Genomic DNA, 18,462 nt, shown 5'->3' with positions numbered 1-18,462 from the left:
CTACTCCAATGAAATCCCTCTCAGACTCTGGCACTCTCGTATCGACAGATGTGAAGTCATAAGATGACAGCCCCCCAGCAATTTCAAAAGCCAGCTCAACGATCTTAGCGTATCATGAGAGAACTTTTAGAAACCCAAATGTGATACTTAAGAGGAAGCCCGTGAAAACAGCAATTTGTCTTCTTGATGACAATATTCCAGGCTCTCTTAGTATCCATACAACACATCCAAGAGGCCATATAAATCCCATAATGTTGCCCCATAATAAGTCATCAAATCCACTACCCATACCATCATCCCCAAAGTCAAAGCCACCCTCAACTCTACCTGCGTCATTGCCTGCATTATTATCTATCCAAGAATCTTCCATCCGTAATAAGGTATCAGGGGACGGCATAGTATCTGGTGTATGTATGCTTGCTTGAATTGACTGGAATTGAAGTCGTAGTTGATTCACTTCAGCTGGGGAAAACCCAGCAGAGAGGAATCGGTTGAAGCCACGCGGTGCAACTGTTGTGCTTGAAGTTGGTATGCCGAGACTCGTAGAAGCTGTATCTGGTAATTTTTCCTTCTTTGCCTTATTGAGTGCGGTAGTAGCTGCTAAAGTTTCCGCTTCGAGCTCGGAAGGGCTTAGATCATCATCACTGAGTGAGCAGTTGATGTATACCCTGGGAGGTGGTAGTTCTACATCTTTTCCTTTTCCTTTTGCATCTACAGCCCGTGGAGGAGGTGTCGGAACTTTAAGTATAGCTGTTAGGAAATCATCATCCCGTATAAACTTTCCCCCATATATAAATCGAAATCGACGTTGTGATGCTGGAGGTTCAAGCTTTGAACGGACCAAATGTTTCAATCCTACACCAGTAACATTGTTCTGAGTGGGGATGTCCAAAAGCAGGTCCGGGATTGAATCTGCGAATCGAATGGTAAGATGCAATAGCTTTGACAGTGATGAAGTCGCAGAGCTTTGTTTTGGAGTCATTGTTGAATGAAGGATTGAGAAAGGCGAAGGTGGGCGGGGTTCAAGTTCTATCTCAAGCTCGAGGCCAAGCAGTCTTATTATCAATCTAGAATCATTGTATCGATACAAGGGCAGTCGATGAACTTTCTTGCAGTGATCTTGCGTTGATAATTGTGATGTTTTTCGGATGATAAACTCCAATACTACCTACCTACACTTCTCCTTCATCCCGACTCGTATCCCCATATTTTGATAAGATGGCCGCTAGTGTTAGAAGCTTCACGGGAGTTTCCACCTTCACCTTATCGTAATCCTTACGCCGAGTTATTGCGACATTGCGACACCGGCATCCGACTACCTAATCAGTAAATAAAGTAGAAGAACATGAGAAACCTAATCGTGAATAATATCAAAATCTTCAAGGGATTATTCATCATCGCTATCTTATCCCACCTTTCTTCCTTTCCATATCTCTTTCTCTTTCTCTTAAAGTACCGATGATATCAATGATAACTCGTAAATCTTCTTTTCTTTTGGCACCATCTTTGACAGGGCAATTTATCAAAACCTCTTCTATTACATCTCCCCGCTTCTTTCACCCCACGATGAGTAACAAATCTAAGCTTCAACCTGCTGCTCGGGTTGCTGCAAGAAAGCAAGATGTTTGGTATGTACAGTTTTGCCCTGTGCCTCATGGAAGTTTGTCAACATTCATTACAAGTCCGCAAGTGCAAGGCACGGGAACCTCTGAGCAATCACTCTAATGAGCCCATGGCTTTCTGCCAGTGTTATCACATCTCTAACATAATGCATTTCGCAGGACTATTGTCAATGAGGCTGCTGCCGCCTCTCCCAAGCAGCCTATTGTAAATATGGGCCAAGGTTTCTTCGGATATAATCCTCCTAAATTTATCCTCGATGCCGCCAAGGCAGCTCTCGATAAGGTCGAATGCAATCAATATTCGCCAACCAAGGGTCGTCCACGTCTCAAGCAAGCAATTGCAGATTCATACTCTCCCTTATGGGGGAGAAAGCTGAATCCCGACACGGAGATTACTATTACAACCGGTGCAAATGAAGGTTAGAGGATACCCACGAAGTTACGGAACATACGCTTACCAAGTGCAGGCATGCTAAGTGCCTTCATGGGATTCATCGAAGAAGGTGACGAGGTTATAATATTCGAGCCATTCTTTGACCAGTAAGACGATATATCGAATATGAATTCACAAATTCGATGCTGAATCTTCACAGATACATCAGCAACATAGAAATGCCAGGTGGAAAGATCCGCTACGTACCTTTACATCCACCCGAGAAGGGCGCAGCTCAGAATACTTCTGCGGGAGAATGGACAGTAAACTTCGCCGAGCTCGAGGCAGCGATTACACCCAAGACAAAGATGATCGTTCTTAACACGCCCCACAACCCGGTCGGCAAGGTCTTTTCAAAGGAGGAATTGCTCAAGATTGGAGAACTTTGCGTCAAGAACGAAATTATCATCCTTTCCGACGAAGTGTACGACCGATTGTATTATACACCATTCACAAGAATTGCAACCTTATCCCCAGAAATTGAGAGACTTACACTTACAGTTGGATCTGCTGGAAAGAACTTCTACGCGACTGGGTGGCGTGTTGGATGGTTGATCGGACCACCACACTTGATTCAATATGTTGCAGCAGCACATACAAGAATCTGTTATTCTTCTGTGTCACCCTTACAAGAAGCTGCGGCTGTTGGATTTGAAGAAGCCGATGCTAATGACTTCTGGAACTCAGCAGTAACTGAAATGAAGGGTAAAATGAATCTTTTCAACGAGATTTGGAAAGAACTGGACCTTCCATTCTCCGATCCTGAAGGTGGTTATTTTGTTTTGGTGAACATGAAGAAAGTCAAGATTCCAGCGGACTATCCATTTCCAGACCACGTTAAGGACCGCCCGAGAGACTTCAAGTTGAGTTGGTTTTTGATACAAGAGGTTGGCGTAGCTGCTATTCCTCCAACCGAGTTTTATACCGATGAGAATGCACATATTGGGGAAGACTGGTTACGATTTGCTGTATGCAAGGAAGATGAGGTACTTGAATCGGCGAAAGAGAGGTTACGAGGCCTTAAAAAGTACATTGAGGCATAAATGTAAGATGATAAACGGCGCTTTCAACATGCAGGGTCCATATGCAACTAGGGAGTACTAGCCAGTAAATAATTACCAATTGCGAAACCAAGATTCGTAGGGTTGTCTTACAATCAATGCTATTAAGCAGGAATTTTGTGTCTCACTGAGTATGTGATCCGGCTCCAATGAGAACCTTGGAGCTCACTGAGATAAGACGTGAATACTTATCATGCAAGTGCATATGTCGTAATGGTTTTTAACTAAGTGGCCCTCGGTATAGTTGACAACATGTACCCAATAGGTGTACCTAGTAGGTAAGACACAAAGTGATGGCATAGGGAGCTGATTCTTTTTTACCCCGCGGTATGATGTATGCCTCAACACTAGGACGTGGTGACATCATGACTATTAACTTCACCTACCTAGGTATATATAGATAGATCGAAGTTTTATACAACTTCCAAATCAACAGACATTTCTCATAAGTACCTACTAGTATCTAGTATATTAAATCGAATATTTCCCATCAAGGTTTTCTTTCTATATACAGATTCTCCTATCTCCAGTTTCGGAATCATGCAAGCAGTCAAGAACACAATTGCCGAAAACTTCGGTAGTGCGTATGTATCCATCATTCTCCCTAGATATTCGTTGTGTTAATTTTTTGTAGACACTCTCTTGCAAAACCAGAACACCAATTTTCCCTCGAGGATTGCCCTGATCAGAGTGGAAAGGTAGCAGTGATCACTGGTGGTAGCGAAGGTATTGGCTATGGTTGCGCACACACTCTGCTCAAAAACAACCTCGCCAAGCTATTCATTATTGCTGTATCCCAAGAAGTCTATGATGGTGCCGTAGAAGACATCTCAAAGACTATCTCACCCGAGGCAGCTCAAAAATGTACATTCCTTAAGTGTGATATGTCCGACTGGCCATCTGTATGCAAGGTTGCCCACACGATATCCGAAAGCACAGATAGAATTGATGTCTTATGCAATCTCGCTGCACGTGGAATCATGACCTATCAACTTACAGATTATGGTCTTGATAGACACATGGCTGTCAATCATTTCGGCCACGTTATTCTCACCAGTCACTTGATGCCAATCCTCAAGAAAACAGCAGAGGCGGGAAATACAGTTAGAATCGTTAACATGGCATCGAATGCTCATCAAGCCACCCCAAGTGATTGCAAATTCGCAAACCAGGAAGAGTTGAATACGGATTTAGGGCCAAATGGTCAATACGGACGATCAAAGTTGGCTGCTATGCTTTATTCTCGTTACTTAGCTCGTCATCTTACTCCCAAATATCCCAAAATCCTGGTCAATTCCGTGCATCCAGGATTTGTCGACACGAAGATGTCACAAGTTGATATTCATGAGCCATATCCAATACTCGGATATGGCATGTCTGTCTTGATGAAGCCGCTCAAGAAGGATCAATGGGACGGCTGTGTCAGTACCATTTACGCAAGTACTGCAGTGGAAGAAAGTGGATTATATATCTGTCCACCAGCAATCCCAGAGCCGGGAAGCTCTCTTTCACAGGATGAGGAGTTAGGCGAGCAATTGATGAAGTTGACAAAGGAAATCATTGTGGAGAAAATGCCCAAAAAGAGTGTCGACCAGGGATGTCCACTTGAGCTTTTCTAATTCGCAACGCGACATATTTAATCGAGTATGGTAATATATTAATGAATGATTATTTACTCTAATATTCTAACTCTGATATCTATGTTGTCATTTCGAATCTGCCTCTCCCCTCTTTCATGTGATTTCTTCTGCTTTGCTGAAACGCCTTTCACACCTTTCATACCCTCACTTCCCCAGAGCTCAAATTCTCTTTGCCTTTCACAATCACACACATTTCTTCTCCCCTTTTCGTCTTCATCTCCACAAGTATTACAGCACTTGACACCTTCACAGGCCTCGCAAATCACTAACACCAACTCACACCCTTCAATACCACATTTTCCCATTCTGTCTTCCTCCCTCTCGCAGCCATGACACTTTGCTACTTTCTTCCTTTCATTCTCATTACCTAAGCCCAATGATCCTCTTCCATCAAAAACATATTCCCTTCCCTTCCATAAACACTCATCTTCTTTCTTCTTCCCAGCGATCATCTCTTCCTCAAACCATGCCATATAAGCCGATATGCCTCCCTTCAAGGTGTAGATTCTATCTTGCGGGGCTTGATCTACATTCTCAGCAATCCACCTTGTAGCCTTTTCACAGCGAATACCACCTGTACAGTACGAGAAAATCGTTCTGCCGGCACTGACCTGCTCCTTTTCGCTCTCGGGTGAAGAACGAGAGGTGAAATCAATGTGTTTCTTCACAAACGCTGGAAACTGCGAAAATCTCCTAACCTGTGGCTTCACAGTCTGGATACTCGATTTCTCCGGTGCCTCAAAATAACCAATCCGCGATTCGTAATGATTTCGTATATCCAGTAATATTCTTTTCCCTTCGTCATCTGCCGTGGTTGTAACCATAGCATGAAACTCCGCAGGACTGAGATAAGAAACCGCGTTCCAATTTTTAGGCTCATAGTTTGTGATTCCTAACGGCGTGATTTCATCCGCAATGCGGGTATTCAAATTCTTGAAAACACATGCACAGCCTTTTGTAGGTTTGAAGAACTCCTTGATTCCCTTCTCATTGTTTAAAAATAGATCTAACCCAGCGAATGACCAATGAGATATACAAGATTCGATGTACGAATGTATGTCCGACGTCGTGCCGGCAACAGTGATATTGAAGCCTTCCCTCGCAACTCGAATTTTGCCAGTAAGACTCAGAGCTTCACATGTTGACTTCTGAAAGGTGTGCAAGTCTTTGAGAGTAGAAGGTGTGAGTGGATAATGTGGTGAAGGGAGTTGGGGTGATGAAGTAAAGTAGCGATAAAAGAGAAGCACAAGACCTGGCTGATTGCAGGTACAAGTGTAGGTAAGTGGATCTGAAGGCATCACTGTTCAGATACACAGTGATAGGTACGTGAAGAAAAGGCGCAACGAAATGTGACGAAAAAGATCACGTGCAAACTGGCTTCAATCTTCCCTCCCGGCAATAATTCCTGCCAAAGCATGAACGACTTTTTGACGGTGATGTTCACTTGACTCGAAACGGTGGATATTTGGAGAGTTTACGAAACTGCGTGGGTGCCAAACCTCTAATTTTTCAATCATGCTGTACCTAAGAAAATCATGATGAAAGGGATTTGATCGTACTTTGCTTAGTCATGCGGATTTCTCAAAAGTTTTATCTCGCTCATCTCAAATCCCTATTACATCAATATAACTTTTCGTAGTCACATACTTCATGTAGCATCGACGAAGTATTGTTGGAGCCGAATTCCATCAAGAAGTTTCGTCTATCCAGGAACTGTGGTCTATGAAATTGTTGAGACAATAAATCGATGTGATACGGCGTCGCCCATCGAATTCAATGCAGTGCAATCATGGGGTTGCAAATTCAGGGGTCCAGGGCAAAGATCTGCTGTTGTTAACGGCAACTTGACATATCAAGCGATGTGTTGATGTTCATTCTTTAAAATTGTCTTTTTCCTTATAGGTGCATTTTCAATCACTGCTAGATTGATGTATCATCATCCTCACACAAACATTCTGCAAGCTACACATCACTGATTGAGATTCTGGACTGTACACAACAGGACGGATGCGCAAAGCTGGGATAGCGATTCACCGTTTTGTTTTCGATGCCTGATAGATATGAATTCTAGGTCTAGTTTCCCTCGATTCAATTCTGAAGCGTTCGTCATTTCGTGGAACATGAATTAAATCGCATTTCTTGGAAGCTGGGCTGGGGCGGACTTCCCATTTCAAGCGAAAGATTTCAAAGGTCCATGGTCGGTGTGTACAATAAACCAATTGACATGACAAGATTATATAAGACACCTAATCTTGAGCGATACAGCTTGCCATTACTATGATAAATTAAAGATAATTAGAACGAAAGGATTTAGGAATTGATTGTCTTGCTTCCTATCATGGTTAGATATTCCGGACGGCACAGTGAAGGTAAGAGCAGAGAAGACGGCGAGAGCATTCCACAAAGGAGAGATGCTACACCTTCAAATTCTTCTCGTAAGATTAAAGACAACAATAGCTTTGGTAATAATCGCCCAGGAAAATACTGGGATGGAAAAGAATGGATACTTGATCCCAATCTCGTCAAGAGAATCGAGAATTTTATGATAACCTGGAGGCTGCCACCAAGAGTAAACTAGAATTGGAGGGATTTATGAGTTGCATCGAACCGCCACCAAACGATGACCTTGAAGTAGCAGCAGAAGTTTTTTGAGATTCTCAATTTTCATTGCCTCCTCTTTGATATCTTCTAAATACTCATTGACCAATCATTATGTTGATTTGATATCTCTATTGCACTCCACTAACCTTGATAATTTCAATAAATTCAGCTCAGTCATAAACCTGAATCCTTCATTTCCCTTATAATTTCCTCGATATCCTTTCTCATCCTCACTTCGAAGGTTCATTTCTTATATTATTCAAACAACTCTCCCTTATCTACTGAGTATTCTGCTACATATTCATTACATTATACTAAAATTCAGAAATCCCATTGTCTTCTAAAGAGTTTCGCAAAACTGCAAATCGAATTGGAAATCATTATGTTCAAAGAAACTATTGATTTCTTCAATTTTTCCTGTCTTTCGAGTATCTCTACATAGCTATGCTGAGTATAAGCTGAAGATATAGCATCTTTACAAAGCTTAATGAAGAAATACACACATATTCAATTGCGTAATGAATGAGAGAGCTTTTATCAGGCACTATATCACAGCACGATTTCTAGCTTTGCTTTCTTTCGAACACTTCTTATACCAACTAGCTACGTCATATCTAATTCAGAGTTGAATGGAATCGCTCATTCTCCTGTTCAGTTCAGCCGCCACAGCAGCTTACCGGAAGGCGGGTTGTAGTGTCTTTCGACAAAGAGTGACTGAGACTTTTCTTGCAAATTCTCACAAAAGTTGACTACATTGATTTGATTTTGAGTAGCGAATTCCCATTTTTTTTCCGGCGATATTGTGATGAAATCTGTTTTGGGGCTTACACACTGACTAGACCATTTTCGTATGTCATATCAACACCTCTATGGCTTTGTATTCTCAAGATACTATATACTAATTTTCATTATCGATACAGCAATATCAAGTGCATTTGTAGATGTAGTCTCTTGTGTACAGCCGATGATATAAAATGTTGTCTCGCTTAACTAGAATCAATAGTAGTATTCTGCATTATTATTAGTTTACCTATAAATAATGAGAAGAGAATCTTGATATCAGAGATTAGATGTTATAAGCTTTCGCGTATAGTGATCAAGTAAAGTCATAGATATAATACAAAATGGAGATATTTTAAGAGTTAAAATTTTACTTGTTATTTTTGGACGAAGCTAAGGAAATTACGAAGAGAAATGATTGTATTTATGAATTTGAAGTAAAAGAGATTATAGTGATTATGAGAATGGGGTGGCTAATCTACTGTTACAATGAAGAAAAGTTCCAAGGGGTCTAGGAGTGGGGCTTTAAGCGAATGACTTATCTTGACATAAATCTCTCACTCGAGAGAGTTGAATGCAAGACTTGTTTCTCGCTTGAGTCCGCAACAGAACATTTGAGAAAACTCGGCGCCAGCGCTTCGTCATCTCATACTCCAAAGCTCACTTCTCATCCTTCTCGTCCTTCTCAAACTTCGACATCAAGGCCTGCACACGTAGACCAACTTTTCTACGACGAGGATGAGCACGGATTCGATCTATGATTGCTTGAGCTTCGGTGATCTCATCGGCCTCAGCTTTCTCTTCTTGGTCTTCCTCGCGTTCTTTTCCTAGCTTCAGTTTATTGAGTCTCTTGGTAAGTTCATTGACCTCTGGTGATTGTGGTTCCTGCATCGTCGCCTCTGGCACATTGTACCCGGGGGTCATGGGCTTACTATAAATAGGCGGAGGCGAAGGCTCACTTGAGCTGTCTGAGACTTCAGACTTCTTCTGGGCCTCTTCGCTATCACTCTCGAGGGTGAGGGTTTCTAACTTCTCGGTCACCGCGTCAACCTGTGGTGGTTGAGGTTCTTGCATAGTTGCTTCTACATTGTTAGACATCTTGGTGAATGTTTTATGAAGATTATTATGCTGATATCTATTGAGTTAGGGAATATAAACTGAGGGATGTGAGTTGAGACTTGAATGAGAATGGGAAGATAGGGATCAGATCTTGAAGTACAGTCCTTGATATTCTAATAACCATGAGAAGTTGGAATTCTCAGGAGGAGCTGGGATCACTCTCGAAACTCGACTTGAAATGCAAGTGTTAAAGATCAAATTCGAGCATTGTAGGTAGGATCGACGAGCTGATCAAACTGATTCATGGACAGATAGATGCCTTACCTTATTACCGAGTGTTCATACTAAATAGGTACCTAAGTATCTATATAGAGTAATCGCATCATACGCTAACCTCACATGATCGAATAAATCACCCAATAATAGTCTTTGTATCAATGAGCAGCCAGGGGTCATTAGCTAGGACTTACTCAGACTGTCCTACAGCTAATAAAATGGATCAGTAATAGTCACCATTCTTTTCTCTCACTGTAGCATCGAATTAACTAGATTAAATGGACATATCACCATTCAATACCATCGCTAAAACTCAAATCTAAGTAACTTAGTACCATCATATAAGAACCATTGAAATGCAGTTCCAAGCTATACATATCACAGTTTCCCGGGATTTGAAATTCGTAAGTGAATGATTATTCACCCATTCACGGATATAATCCGACAGTGGCATGAAGCGTGCATATGAAGGATTTTCCGACAAGATACATAATAAATAATTGCAATAGTCGATTTGCAGCGAATGGCAAAATACGACATCCATATACGATTGAAGGATCGCGCCACAATATGAAGTGAATACTTGTGAGTACCAATCCGCAGTCAATATCTCAATATCAGCTCCCAATCACTCATTCACAGCTAACATTTGAAGGCGGGGCCTTTGTTTCAGCAGTTGCTAGTACATCAAGTGAATTATTGTTATTTCCTATTTGAAATTGCATTACACCACTTGCTTGTTAGCGAGGTACCTAGCATATATATAGCTCAACCTTTTGCTCTCCTCGGCCTGATATGTTTTACACATAGTACTTCTCCTCTTCAGCCTGAAAGTCTTTTCTAAAATATAATTTCCATTCGAAAGAAGCAATGGCATCCTCCTCAAAATTACAAAATGACATGCCTGATGGAACGTTCATAGAAGTAAGTTGCTGCCAAGTTTACCCTTCCACCCTTCACCTGAATATCTCCCTGCTTTAAGCTTCTGTGGAACAAATTCCCTGTGCTAGCATGGTAGATTACACTTGGGGTTGAGTTCCAAATTACTATCCCCATTATTCTCATCGAATCTCACATAGCATAAGCTGACTGTATGCTAGGAGAATATGAATGGTCTAGCTATTGATGAATTGACCATGTCCGACTCTGAATTGGCTTCAGCTGTTTGGAAGAGTGCGTCCAAGTGGCTTCCTCGTCGAAATGATGATTGCGACTTTTGGTGGCAGTCAACTGGTCCTCAACTTGGTGCCCTACTTTTTTATGCTGGATACAGTGTCACTCAACAGTATGAGGGCTTGCTCTTCCACTATCATGTTCTGTAAGTTCAATATTTTAGTCAAAATTCTGTTTTCAATACTCGCCTCTGTTCCCCAATGTTAATCTGAACCATTGTGTTTTCTAATGTACTCTCTCATCTTCCCCGCACAGTATCAGTACCTTATTTTGCCCACTTCTCTTCAGACTCTAGTTCTTGGTAGGTGAAGCTAACTCCTCAATCTTTCAGCGTACCACGCCTCGGTCCTCGCCCAGCACTTTCTTCTCTCTCTGGAGAATCACCATACAAATGGAAGTCCTTTATGCAAGACGACTTTAAGCCAATTGAATACAGTTGGAAATGGGACACTGGAAAATTGTTGTCGAATGGAAAAATGTCGAAGCCTGATCTCAGAATGGTCATTGAGGCTATTGGTCCGCTCACTGGAACAGCACAGGATCCTCTCAACCAGATCGCCACGGGAGAACTTCTTCGCGAACTAGACTCTGTAAACCCAAAAGTAGACTTGGCTTGGTTTCACCAAGTTTCTCGTGCTATATTTGGAGAAGTGGATGTTACTGAAGCCAAGAACCATATCCAAGCAGCAGATTTGGCTGATGTGGGCAGCTCATCAATGTTTCTCGCTTTTCAATTCCTCAAAGGCGACCCCAAGAGCGATTCTCCCATCAAGGCTTATCTCATGCCACCAGGATGGGCAAAGCCGCGAGGAACTGACAATAGAGCCTACGAAAAAACCATAGGAGCTATTCGAAGCCTTGGACAGAAAGATAAGCATGAATGGACCACGCTAGACCAATTGTTGTCGTTTTTCAGTGACAACGAGAATGGTAGACAATTATCTACTCCTTTCATAGTCTCAACTGATTGCATGATATCTTCAGAATGCCGACTAAAGATATATGTTCGCACGCCCAGGGCTAGCTTCGATTCTGTTGTAGATATTCTCAGCATGGGAGAAAAACGAGTAGGATTCGAGAAGAATTTCCAGGAACTCAAGGACCTCTGGCGCTTAACCTTTGAACTTCCAGAAGGCTTCTCAACCTCGGAGGATCTACCTCTAAGTGAGCATGGTACCAGTGGCATGTGCTATCATTTCGAAATCCACCAAGCAAATGCGCTTCCAGACGTCAAGCTGTACATACCAACCAAGCACTATGGACAGTCAGACATGAAAGTTGCTAAAGGACTCACCAAGTTCCTTGAACTTTATGGTAGAGGAACTTATGCAGCTGACTACATGAAAGCACTTAAGCAATTGGCACCTCTTCATCAGCTTGAGTCCTCATCTGGTGTTCAGTCATACATATCTTGTGCATTGGAGAAAGAAAGCTTAAGCCTCACGACCTACTTTAATCCTTGCATCCCCTTAGGAAATTAAAGATGTTTTGTTGGCAGATTGGTTATATGTAGAGTGGAAGGTTGGTCGATAATGACAGCATTTTATGACGAGCGGATTCTTGACAGAAGGGCCATGCGATATATGATATGGTCAAATGCGCTAGATTGTTAATTAGTCTACTTAGAGTAGAGGAATTATATAGATCCTTTAGATCAGAGCGTCCTTCACGAAGCTCAAGTTCATCTATTTCAGAATACTGATCGATGTCTGCTCCTTTTCCGGCTGATATATGTTCGTGATTGTATGATACCGTGATTGACGCCTTCGTTGCATGTTACATACCAAACAATGAAAATAATATTTGATGCATTAATTTGGATTAGATGATATGATATTTTGTTCAATATATAAGCACTATATAAGAGGAAACGAAATTACAAAGAGTATCAGGAGGCGCTTATGCTATCTACTCGGCTCAAAAACAAACCGGAGATATCATCTAAAGAACGAGACCAAGGAAGCATGCAGGCACGATTGATTACATACCCTTGTTCAGGGGAGATGAGGTATCAATGACCCTGTTGTATCTATCTATCGAGACCCTTGGGATGGTAGTGATGTATGTCGTTGTTTTGAAACACCTGTTTGTCATTTCTATGTACCGCTAGGTCGACCATCGTGGCGCCCAGTTCAACAATTCCGATCGACAAAGAGCTACCAAAAATGCACTGAAGTATGGTCGCACTTTTGGGTAGCACTCCTCCGGGCTTGACAAGATGAACCTTGAATGTACTCTGAATGCCATCCTCTGAAGTTTCCAAGACCCTTGCCTCTGCTGCACCTCTAATGCGCCGTCCACTGGAATAGTACCACAGAGACCGTTCTTTCTGACCTTCTTCTAGAGGTGATTCGGTGAAGGCCCCGCCAAGTTGAACATACCGAAATTGCGATGACCCAAGAGGCCGTGACTTTATGCAATTGATGAACGTGAGGGGAAATTCAATGTCGACTCTCTCATCGCCATTATATGTGCCCAAACACCAGATCGCAGCATCGGCAGTTCTCAATTCGTTGACGGTAGATTCGTCATACGAGGTGAAATCGTTGACAACAAGTACTTTGACTTTGGGGTTTTCGGCCAGGGCTTCGAGATTCCGACGAGTGAGAAGTATAATAGAGGTTATGGATGGATGATTAAGGCATTGGGAAAGAACTTCACCCCCAATGTAGCCTGTACTACCAGAAAGAACCACTTTCATCTTCAAGTTTAGAATTTATAGATGGTGATAGACCGGGATGGTGTCTTGGTAGCACGCGATGTGTTTTGCTGAAGGAACTCGTTATACTAGCTTTGGTTGCTACTTGATGAAATTAATGATGAAGAGGAAGTTGATCAAATTATACTTAAAAAAACATGGTAATCAAGTCAATATATAGGTTTGAGATTCGATTGCCGAGATTCAATCCTTAGTGATATTCGGTGGAAAATGGCGGTCGAAAGGCGTAGCCGAGAAATGAGACAACACCTACGTTGTTTGGACGCCTATATATTCTCAGCAGGCCCCTCCCCCACCCTTTGTATTTTCCAGGATTCCCTTCCTTTAGTGTTCATGATCCAACAGGAAGTCCTTGCTAATGAGAGAAAGATACATTTTCATGCAGATCACGTGAGAGGGACGTAGTATTTCCCTCCAATTTGGCCTTGAAGTAGCAATACTCATCTCTTCGCTCACACTGACTAACTGATATGTTGATTCAAAGGACTAGTAATGATTGGTACTGAAACTGCCGGCCTCAAAAGATAGAAATTCACGACTGGCCTGGCATCAATGTTTATGAAGATGCTTGAGAATGAAATCAAATTAGAATAACTGGAAGGTCGGAAGGACTGCCTTTCAGAATGAACCCAGGGTGGCATAGCAAGGCAATTTTGCAAAAACAGGCGTAGTCCGCGTCGAAATGTATTCCATCCATCGTAGGGTTGATACTTGTGAATATTATATTTATGCATTGTCTTTGTTACACAGATGCATCAAGAGTGATAGTCTGATTTATTCCCCCTCTGAAGTGAACAGTGCAACTTTAACCCCGTTGCGGCTCTCCGTGGTCATTCTGACCATCTCAACGTACTCCAAAACGGTATCTCTATTCTCAATCCTAGCAAATCTTCTTGTCATTCTGACGAGCAGATATACAGATTGTGTAAGTACCTGTTGTTGGGCAGGACAGATACGAGGACCACCCAGAAAGGGGGTAAACTCCCAGCCCATTCTTTTATCGTTAAATCTCTGTGGCTTAAATTTATCAACATCATCACCCCCTTTGTGTATTGGAATGTTAGTAGCTGTTTTTATTATAAATGGTCATAAGAAGCAATTGAATCTCCGATCAAATTGAGAAAAGATGACACATGCGTTGTTAACAAGCACAAAGATTAAGTAATACTTACAAATATCTTTATCATGATTAGGACCCCAGATATTTAAAGCAACCACATCTCCCTGCTCTACAAATATAGGGGATTTTCTGTCCGGGCCACCCCCTGCCGGAAGAATTGTGTTCTTGAGCGCTAGACGCTGTGAACGACCCGCAGGTCCTTGAAGACGAAGTGTTTCCTGAAGAACATTTCTAAAAAGACATAGTGATTTTAAGGACTCAAAGGTGAGAGGTTGGTCACCGAGCCCAATACTTTCAGCTCGAAGTTGGGTCCATATCTCTGGATTTCTTGCAAGATGGAATAAACAATTCGCTATGAGTACAGAAGTTGTGTCGGGTCCAGGCATGAATACATTCATAATCTGATAGCGGAGTTGAAGAGGATCCTTGATCTGCCGGGCCATTTCATTCAGGAGAATATGTCGACGAACTGCATTTCCACTACTAGTACTTTTCTCCTCCGCAGGTCCCTTATCAAGCACTCGTTTGACATGTGCATCAACATACGCGTAAACCGTCCCGGTATCTCTATTCCAGCTACTTTCGAAGGAATAGATAAATTGGAGCTTCCCAGCCAACCGCCTTTTTCCAACACCCGCAAGGGCGCCATTGAAGGCCTTCAGTAATTCTTTAGAATTATTTGGGTCATCGGGCAGTTGTGCATCGATCGATTGCCCAAATAGAAATTCTGTCGAGAGATCAAGAAACTGATTCATGACATGTTAACATTGTATTAATCAACTCGATATGTTCGTCCTTACCAAATTATGTAGTGGCTCTTGAAGATTGATTTCGCTTCCATCACTTGGGATGAGATCAAGAAATCTATCGGCATGGAAACCAAGGGTGTCCAAATCAAAGACTTCGGCTCTTGGGAATATATGCTTTACAATGTCCCTGGAGTGTTTCCACTAGTGAGTTTGATTAGCATCTACATGCAATGAGCATATTAGGTATAGGCAAACCTACCGCATTACCATCTAGAGAGAGGACTCCATCACCTAGAAATGCCTTGAAGAAGTTCTGAGTTGGCTTTCCATAATCCTCAAAAGAAAGAGCACAAACTCGCTATATATTGCGAACTTCTATTGTATTGATAACTCTGGTGCCAAAGAAATTTTCTTCGAAGGTTTTCCCGATCTCGTTGAAGTGTTTCATGAACAAGGCCATTTGACGACCTTCACTAACAGCCTTCATTCTCCTCTTCATCAAGTCGGTGCCCCATATTGAGTCCCAATGAGGGTATCTCGGCACCTTTTTACAGCCATGCTGCTTAGCAGCTGCTCTAAAAGCACGATAAGAGTCCCATCTTTGGCGAAAATATACAAGTAGACTGATACAAACAGTATATAGTAGAGCGCTTGTTACGGGATGCATGGCCATAAAACTTAAGAGGTATGAACGCAGATATGTTCAAGAGAAACAAGGAGAGAGAACTACTTTTCAAGACGAAAAAGTGGGAGATGATATAAAGCAAAATGTATAGTATTCCAACAATATAACATGATGTAGCATACTGCATAATCAGGATCAGTCGCCAACCCGGACTTGGAACATGTGTATTGTTAACTTTTGTTGGTCTCCGTGGCTAGGCAAGTTTCCACTCGGACAATCGATAATGACATTTAAGTATCAATGAACAAGTCAAATTGCTATAGAGACTTAAACGACTACAAAACTCAGATAGAATTAAGGAGGATGGAAGTAATTCATGAACAACCGACGCAATTGTGGTGTTGAAGTTGGAAATGCAAAATATTTGAGAATATGTTAGAAACAGATATACATTTTGATGTGCTGGTATTACTAGATGATTCCAACAGAGGTCCAACAACCATAACAATATGTGCCCCACAGATAACATATTTTGTGTGTGTGATTGTTGGTTTCCTTATAAAATCTTACAATCAGCTTTGGACGTTCTAAATGGATGAGTTGGTTTATGCATGTGTTGCAAAGGATGCAATGTATGAATATGCAAACGCTGGGAGGGAGAGAAAGGGCTTCGGCCGGAGTTCGCAATCCCAAGTCAATAAAAACCAAGCGAAAATCACAATCTATTTGTACTGACAATCTTGTATAATGGACTAGATCTCATTGCTATAGGAAATGATCTTGTTGATATTCTTGAGATCCAGAAGAAGTGTGGCACTGGTCAGCGTTGACCAAGCATGAACTGCCAAAATACTCATGTAAGTCTTACACTTTAGCGTCCTACATATGTAAACGTTCGGGTATAAACCGATTTGATGCAACAGAGATGGCAGGTGTGTAGCCAGTCGGATTGAACAAGTGGAAATACGTTACTGATACTTCAATGCGAAAGCGGGTGAGAGAGATCTCTAGTAGGCGTAGACTTGTAATATATGAACTCTTCATTTCCCTTACTTTTGGGAGTAATACGAGATGACGTGCGAATGTGGCATCACCCTTGACAAGGTTCATTTATACTACACTATGAGCAACACATGAAGAGAGAGGGGAGTAGGGATGGGGATGGAACCACTCGGAAAGTTGGGATGAGAGTATGATGTAAAAAAAGAACCAGAACTGTATATGAATTATATTTGATGCTAGCAACTGCAAGCAAACTGATTCTAACCATGCTTTGAGGGAGGCAACTATACCAGCATTTAGTATTTAGTTTCATGGCCACTCTTTGAATGAATGGAAGGAAGCAAGCCCATAGTTGAGTAGGAAATAATTAAGGGGATATACTACATTCGAAGCAGAACGTAGTGCACTTTGTCCTGCGCAGAGGGGATATTATATTTTACTAATTCCTAGTAGTACACAGAAGACCTATTTCCGGGGTTTTGTTTCATTCCATTCCATTTTGATCCCAATTGTCATAATCATCTCAACCCAAGCAAAAACTTTCCACCACCTTCTTTGCCACCCTCACCACCGCCGGGTAAGTAAGTGACATTAGGATTGCTTGCTAAGGTCTGTGCAATCTCCCTGCTAGCCTCGATTCTTCTAATCATAATCAGACCATCTCCTGCCTTCGCAACAGCCTTGCTAATAGTGTCTGCACTCTCTGCTTCACCCTCTGCACGGATGACGTTGGCCTGTCTTTCTTGCTCTGCCTTCTCGACAATAAATCTCGCTCTTTCGGCATCTTGTTGAGCAATCTGCTTTTGTTCGACGGCGCGAGTGAACTCTTTACCGAATGTCATATGGGTGATTGAGACATCTTCAAGTGCAATATTGAATTCTTGAGCACGCTTGAGGAGATCTGATCGAATGCGGTTGCTGACGGCTTCACGCTGGGTGATGAGTTCAGCAGCATCAAACTGGGCGACAATGGATTTAAGGACTTCATTTCCGATAGAGGGCAGAACTCTCTCATCATAATCTTGACCCAAGTTCTAGCGTGGATTAGTATGCCATCGGCTTAAAATGGGGAGAGGCGACAAACCTGGTAAATCTTGGGTAGCTGTTGGACCTCAGGTCTATGTAGAACTCTCAGTGTCAAGCTGACCATTTGCAAATCCTTACTTCCAGTGGTCGTTGAAATGTTTCTTGGTTTCGTGCGTACATCGTAGATGATGCTTCTTTGTAACCAAGGAATCAAAAAATGTGTACCCTCATTAACGACTGTCTCCTTGACTCCGGATAAACGATCGAAAATAACTGCTCGAGAGCCACCCTTAACATCGTATATAGAGGACTGAACGGCCGCAGTTGCAATTCCCAAAGGAACGATAAACTTGTAGAGGTTGTTTAGAGATTGCGCCATCGTGAATATGGTCTATGGGTGGTGGAAATGGAGATGTGCGGGAGATACTTTTCGAAGGCGGGATATCTAGAAGCTCAGTGCGGAGGGGAGGCTCACTGCAGCTTGACATTTTTGGAGGAATCTCGCGCTAGTGATGATTGGGTGGGCAAGGCAGGGGTGTCGGATGAATGCTTGGCGATTATAATCCGATTGCCCGA

The 18,462-nt window shown here is 42.2% G+C and overlaps 10 protein-coding genes across 10 annotated transcripts; 4 read left to right on the top strand and 6 right to left on the bottom strand.

The window, feature by feature from the left end:
- Positions 1-112: 112 nt before the first annotated feature.
- On the bottom strand, positions 113-982 carry EAE97_004561 (uncharacterized protein; the record flags this gene model as incomplete). Its single annotated transcript, XM_038875073.1, has 1 exon — positions 113-982. One exon carries the CDS (start codon positions 980-982, stop codon positions 113-115), a length of 870 nt encoding a protein of 289 aa, XP_038734517.1.
- Positions 983-1,336: 354 nt separating this feature from the next.
- EAE97_004560 (uncharacterized protein) lies at positions 1,337-3,286 on the top strand. The gene is made up of 4 exons (XM_038875072.1): positions 1,337-1,628; positions 1,782-2,041; positions 2,090-2,162; positions 2,216-3,286. The coding sequence occupies exons 1-4, from the start codon at positions 1,459-1,461 to the stop codon at positions 3,096-3,098; spliced, it is 1,386 nt and encodes a 461-aa protein (XP_038734516.1). The 5' UTR covers positions 1,337-1,458; the 3' UTR covers positions 3,099-3,286.
- A 370-nt stretch (positions 3,287-3,656) lies between these two features.
- On the top strand, positions 3,657-4,763 carry EAE97_004559 (uncharacterized protein; the record flags this gene model as incomplete). The annotated part of the gene is made up of 2 exons (XM_038875071.1): positions 3,657-3,700; positions 3,751-4,763. 2 exons carry the CDS (start codon positions 3,657-3,659, stop codon positions 4,733-4,735), a joined length of 1,029 nt encoding a protein of 342 aa, XP_038734515.1. The 3' UTR covers positions 4,736-4,763.
- Positions 4,764-4,788: 25 nt separating this feature from the next.
- On the bottom strand, positions 4,789-6,054 carry EAE97_004558 (uncharacterized protein; the record flags this gene model as incomplete). The annotated part of the gene is made up of 1 exon (XM_038875070.1): positions 4,789-6,054. One exon carries the CDS (start codon positions 6,052-6,054, stop codon positions 4,789-4,791), a length of 1,266 nt encoding a protein of 421 aa, XP_038734514.1.
- Positions 6,055-7,094: 1,040 nt separating this feature from the next.
- Positions 7,095-7,334, top strand: EAE97_004557 (uncharacterized protein; the record flags this gene model as incomplete). The annotated part of the gene is made up of 1 exon (XM_038875069.1): positions 7,095-7,334. The coding sequence occupies one exon, from the start codon at positions 7,095-7,097 to the stop codon at positions 7,332-7,334; it is 240 nt and encodes a 79-aa protein (XP_038734513.1).
- Positions 7,335-8,797: 1,463 nt separating this feature from the next.
- Positions 8,798-9,235, bottom strand: EAE97_004556 (uncharacterized protein; the record flags this gene model as incomplete). The annotated part of the gene is made up of 1 exon (XM_038875068.1): positions 8,798-9,235. The coding sequence occupies one exon, from the start codon at positions 9,233-9,235 to the stop codon at positions 8,798-8,800; it is 438 nt and encodes a 145-aa protein (XP_038734512.1).
- Positions 9,236-10,342: 1,107 nt separating this feature from the next.
- On the top strand, positions 10,343-12,126 carry EAE97_004555 (uncharacterized protein; the record flags this gene model as incomplete). The annotated part of the gene is made up of 3 exons (XM_038875067.1): positions 10,343-10,396; positions 10,573-10,790; positions 10,977-12,126. 3 exons carry the CDS (start codon positions 10,343-10,345, stop codon positions 12,124-12,126), a joined length of 1,422 nt encoding a protein of 473 aa, XP_038734511.1.
- A 548-nt stretch (positions 12,127-12,674) lies between these two features.
- Positions 12,675-13,346, bottom strand: EAE97_004554 (uncharacterized protein; the record flags this gene model as incomplete). The annotated part of the gene is made up of 1 exon (XM_038875066.1): positions 12,675-13,346. One exon carries the CDS (start codon positions 13,344-13,346, stop codon positions 12,675-12,677), a length of 672 nt encoding a protein of 223 aa, XP_038734510.1.
- Positions 13,347-14,138: 792 nt separating this feature from the next.
- Positions 14,139-16,045, bottom strand: EAE97_004553 (uncharacterized protein; the record flags this gene model as incomplete). Its single annotated transcript, XM_038875065.1, is given in 6 exon segments — positions 14,139-14,407; positions 14,537-15,230; positions 15,285-15,434; positions 15,493-15,591; positions 15,607-15,910; positions 15,927-16,045. The coding sequence occupies 6 exon segments, from the start codon at positions 16,043-16,045 to the stop codon at positions 14,139-14,141; spliced, it is 1,635 nt and encodes a 544-aa protein (XP_038734509.1).
- A 1,333-nt stretch (positions 16,046-17,378) lies between these two features.
- On the bottom strand, positions 17,379-18,265 carry EAE97_004552 (uncharacterized protein; the record flags this gene model as incomplete). The annotated part of the gene is made up of 2 exons (XM_038875064.1): positions 17,379-17,894; positions 17,945-18,265. 2 exons carry the CDS (start codon positions 18,263-18,265, stop codon positions 17,379-17,381), a joined length of 837 nt encoding a protein of 278 aa, XP_038734508.1.
- Between the last annotated feature and the right edge of the window lie 197 nt (positions 18,266-18,462).

The sequence above is a fragment of the Botrytis byssoidea genome, assembly GCF_014898295.1.
Source record: "Botrytis byssoidea strain MUCL 94 chromosome Unknown BBYS_007, whole genome shotgun sequence".
Classification (NCBI taxonomy): Eukaryota; Fungi; Ascomycota; class Leotiomycetes; order Helotiales; family Sclerotiniaceae; genus Botrytis; species Botrytis byssoidea.
The sequence above is the reverse complement of the archived record's forward strand: the minus strand, read 5'-3'. Positions and strand labels throughout refer to the sequence as shown.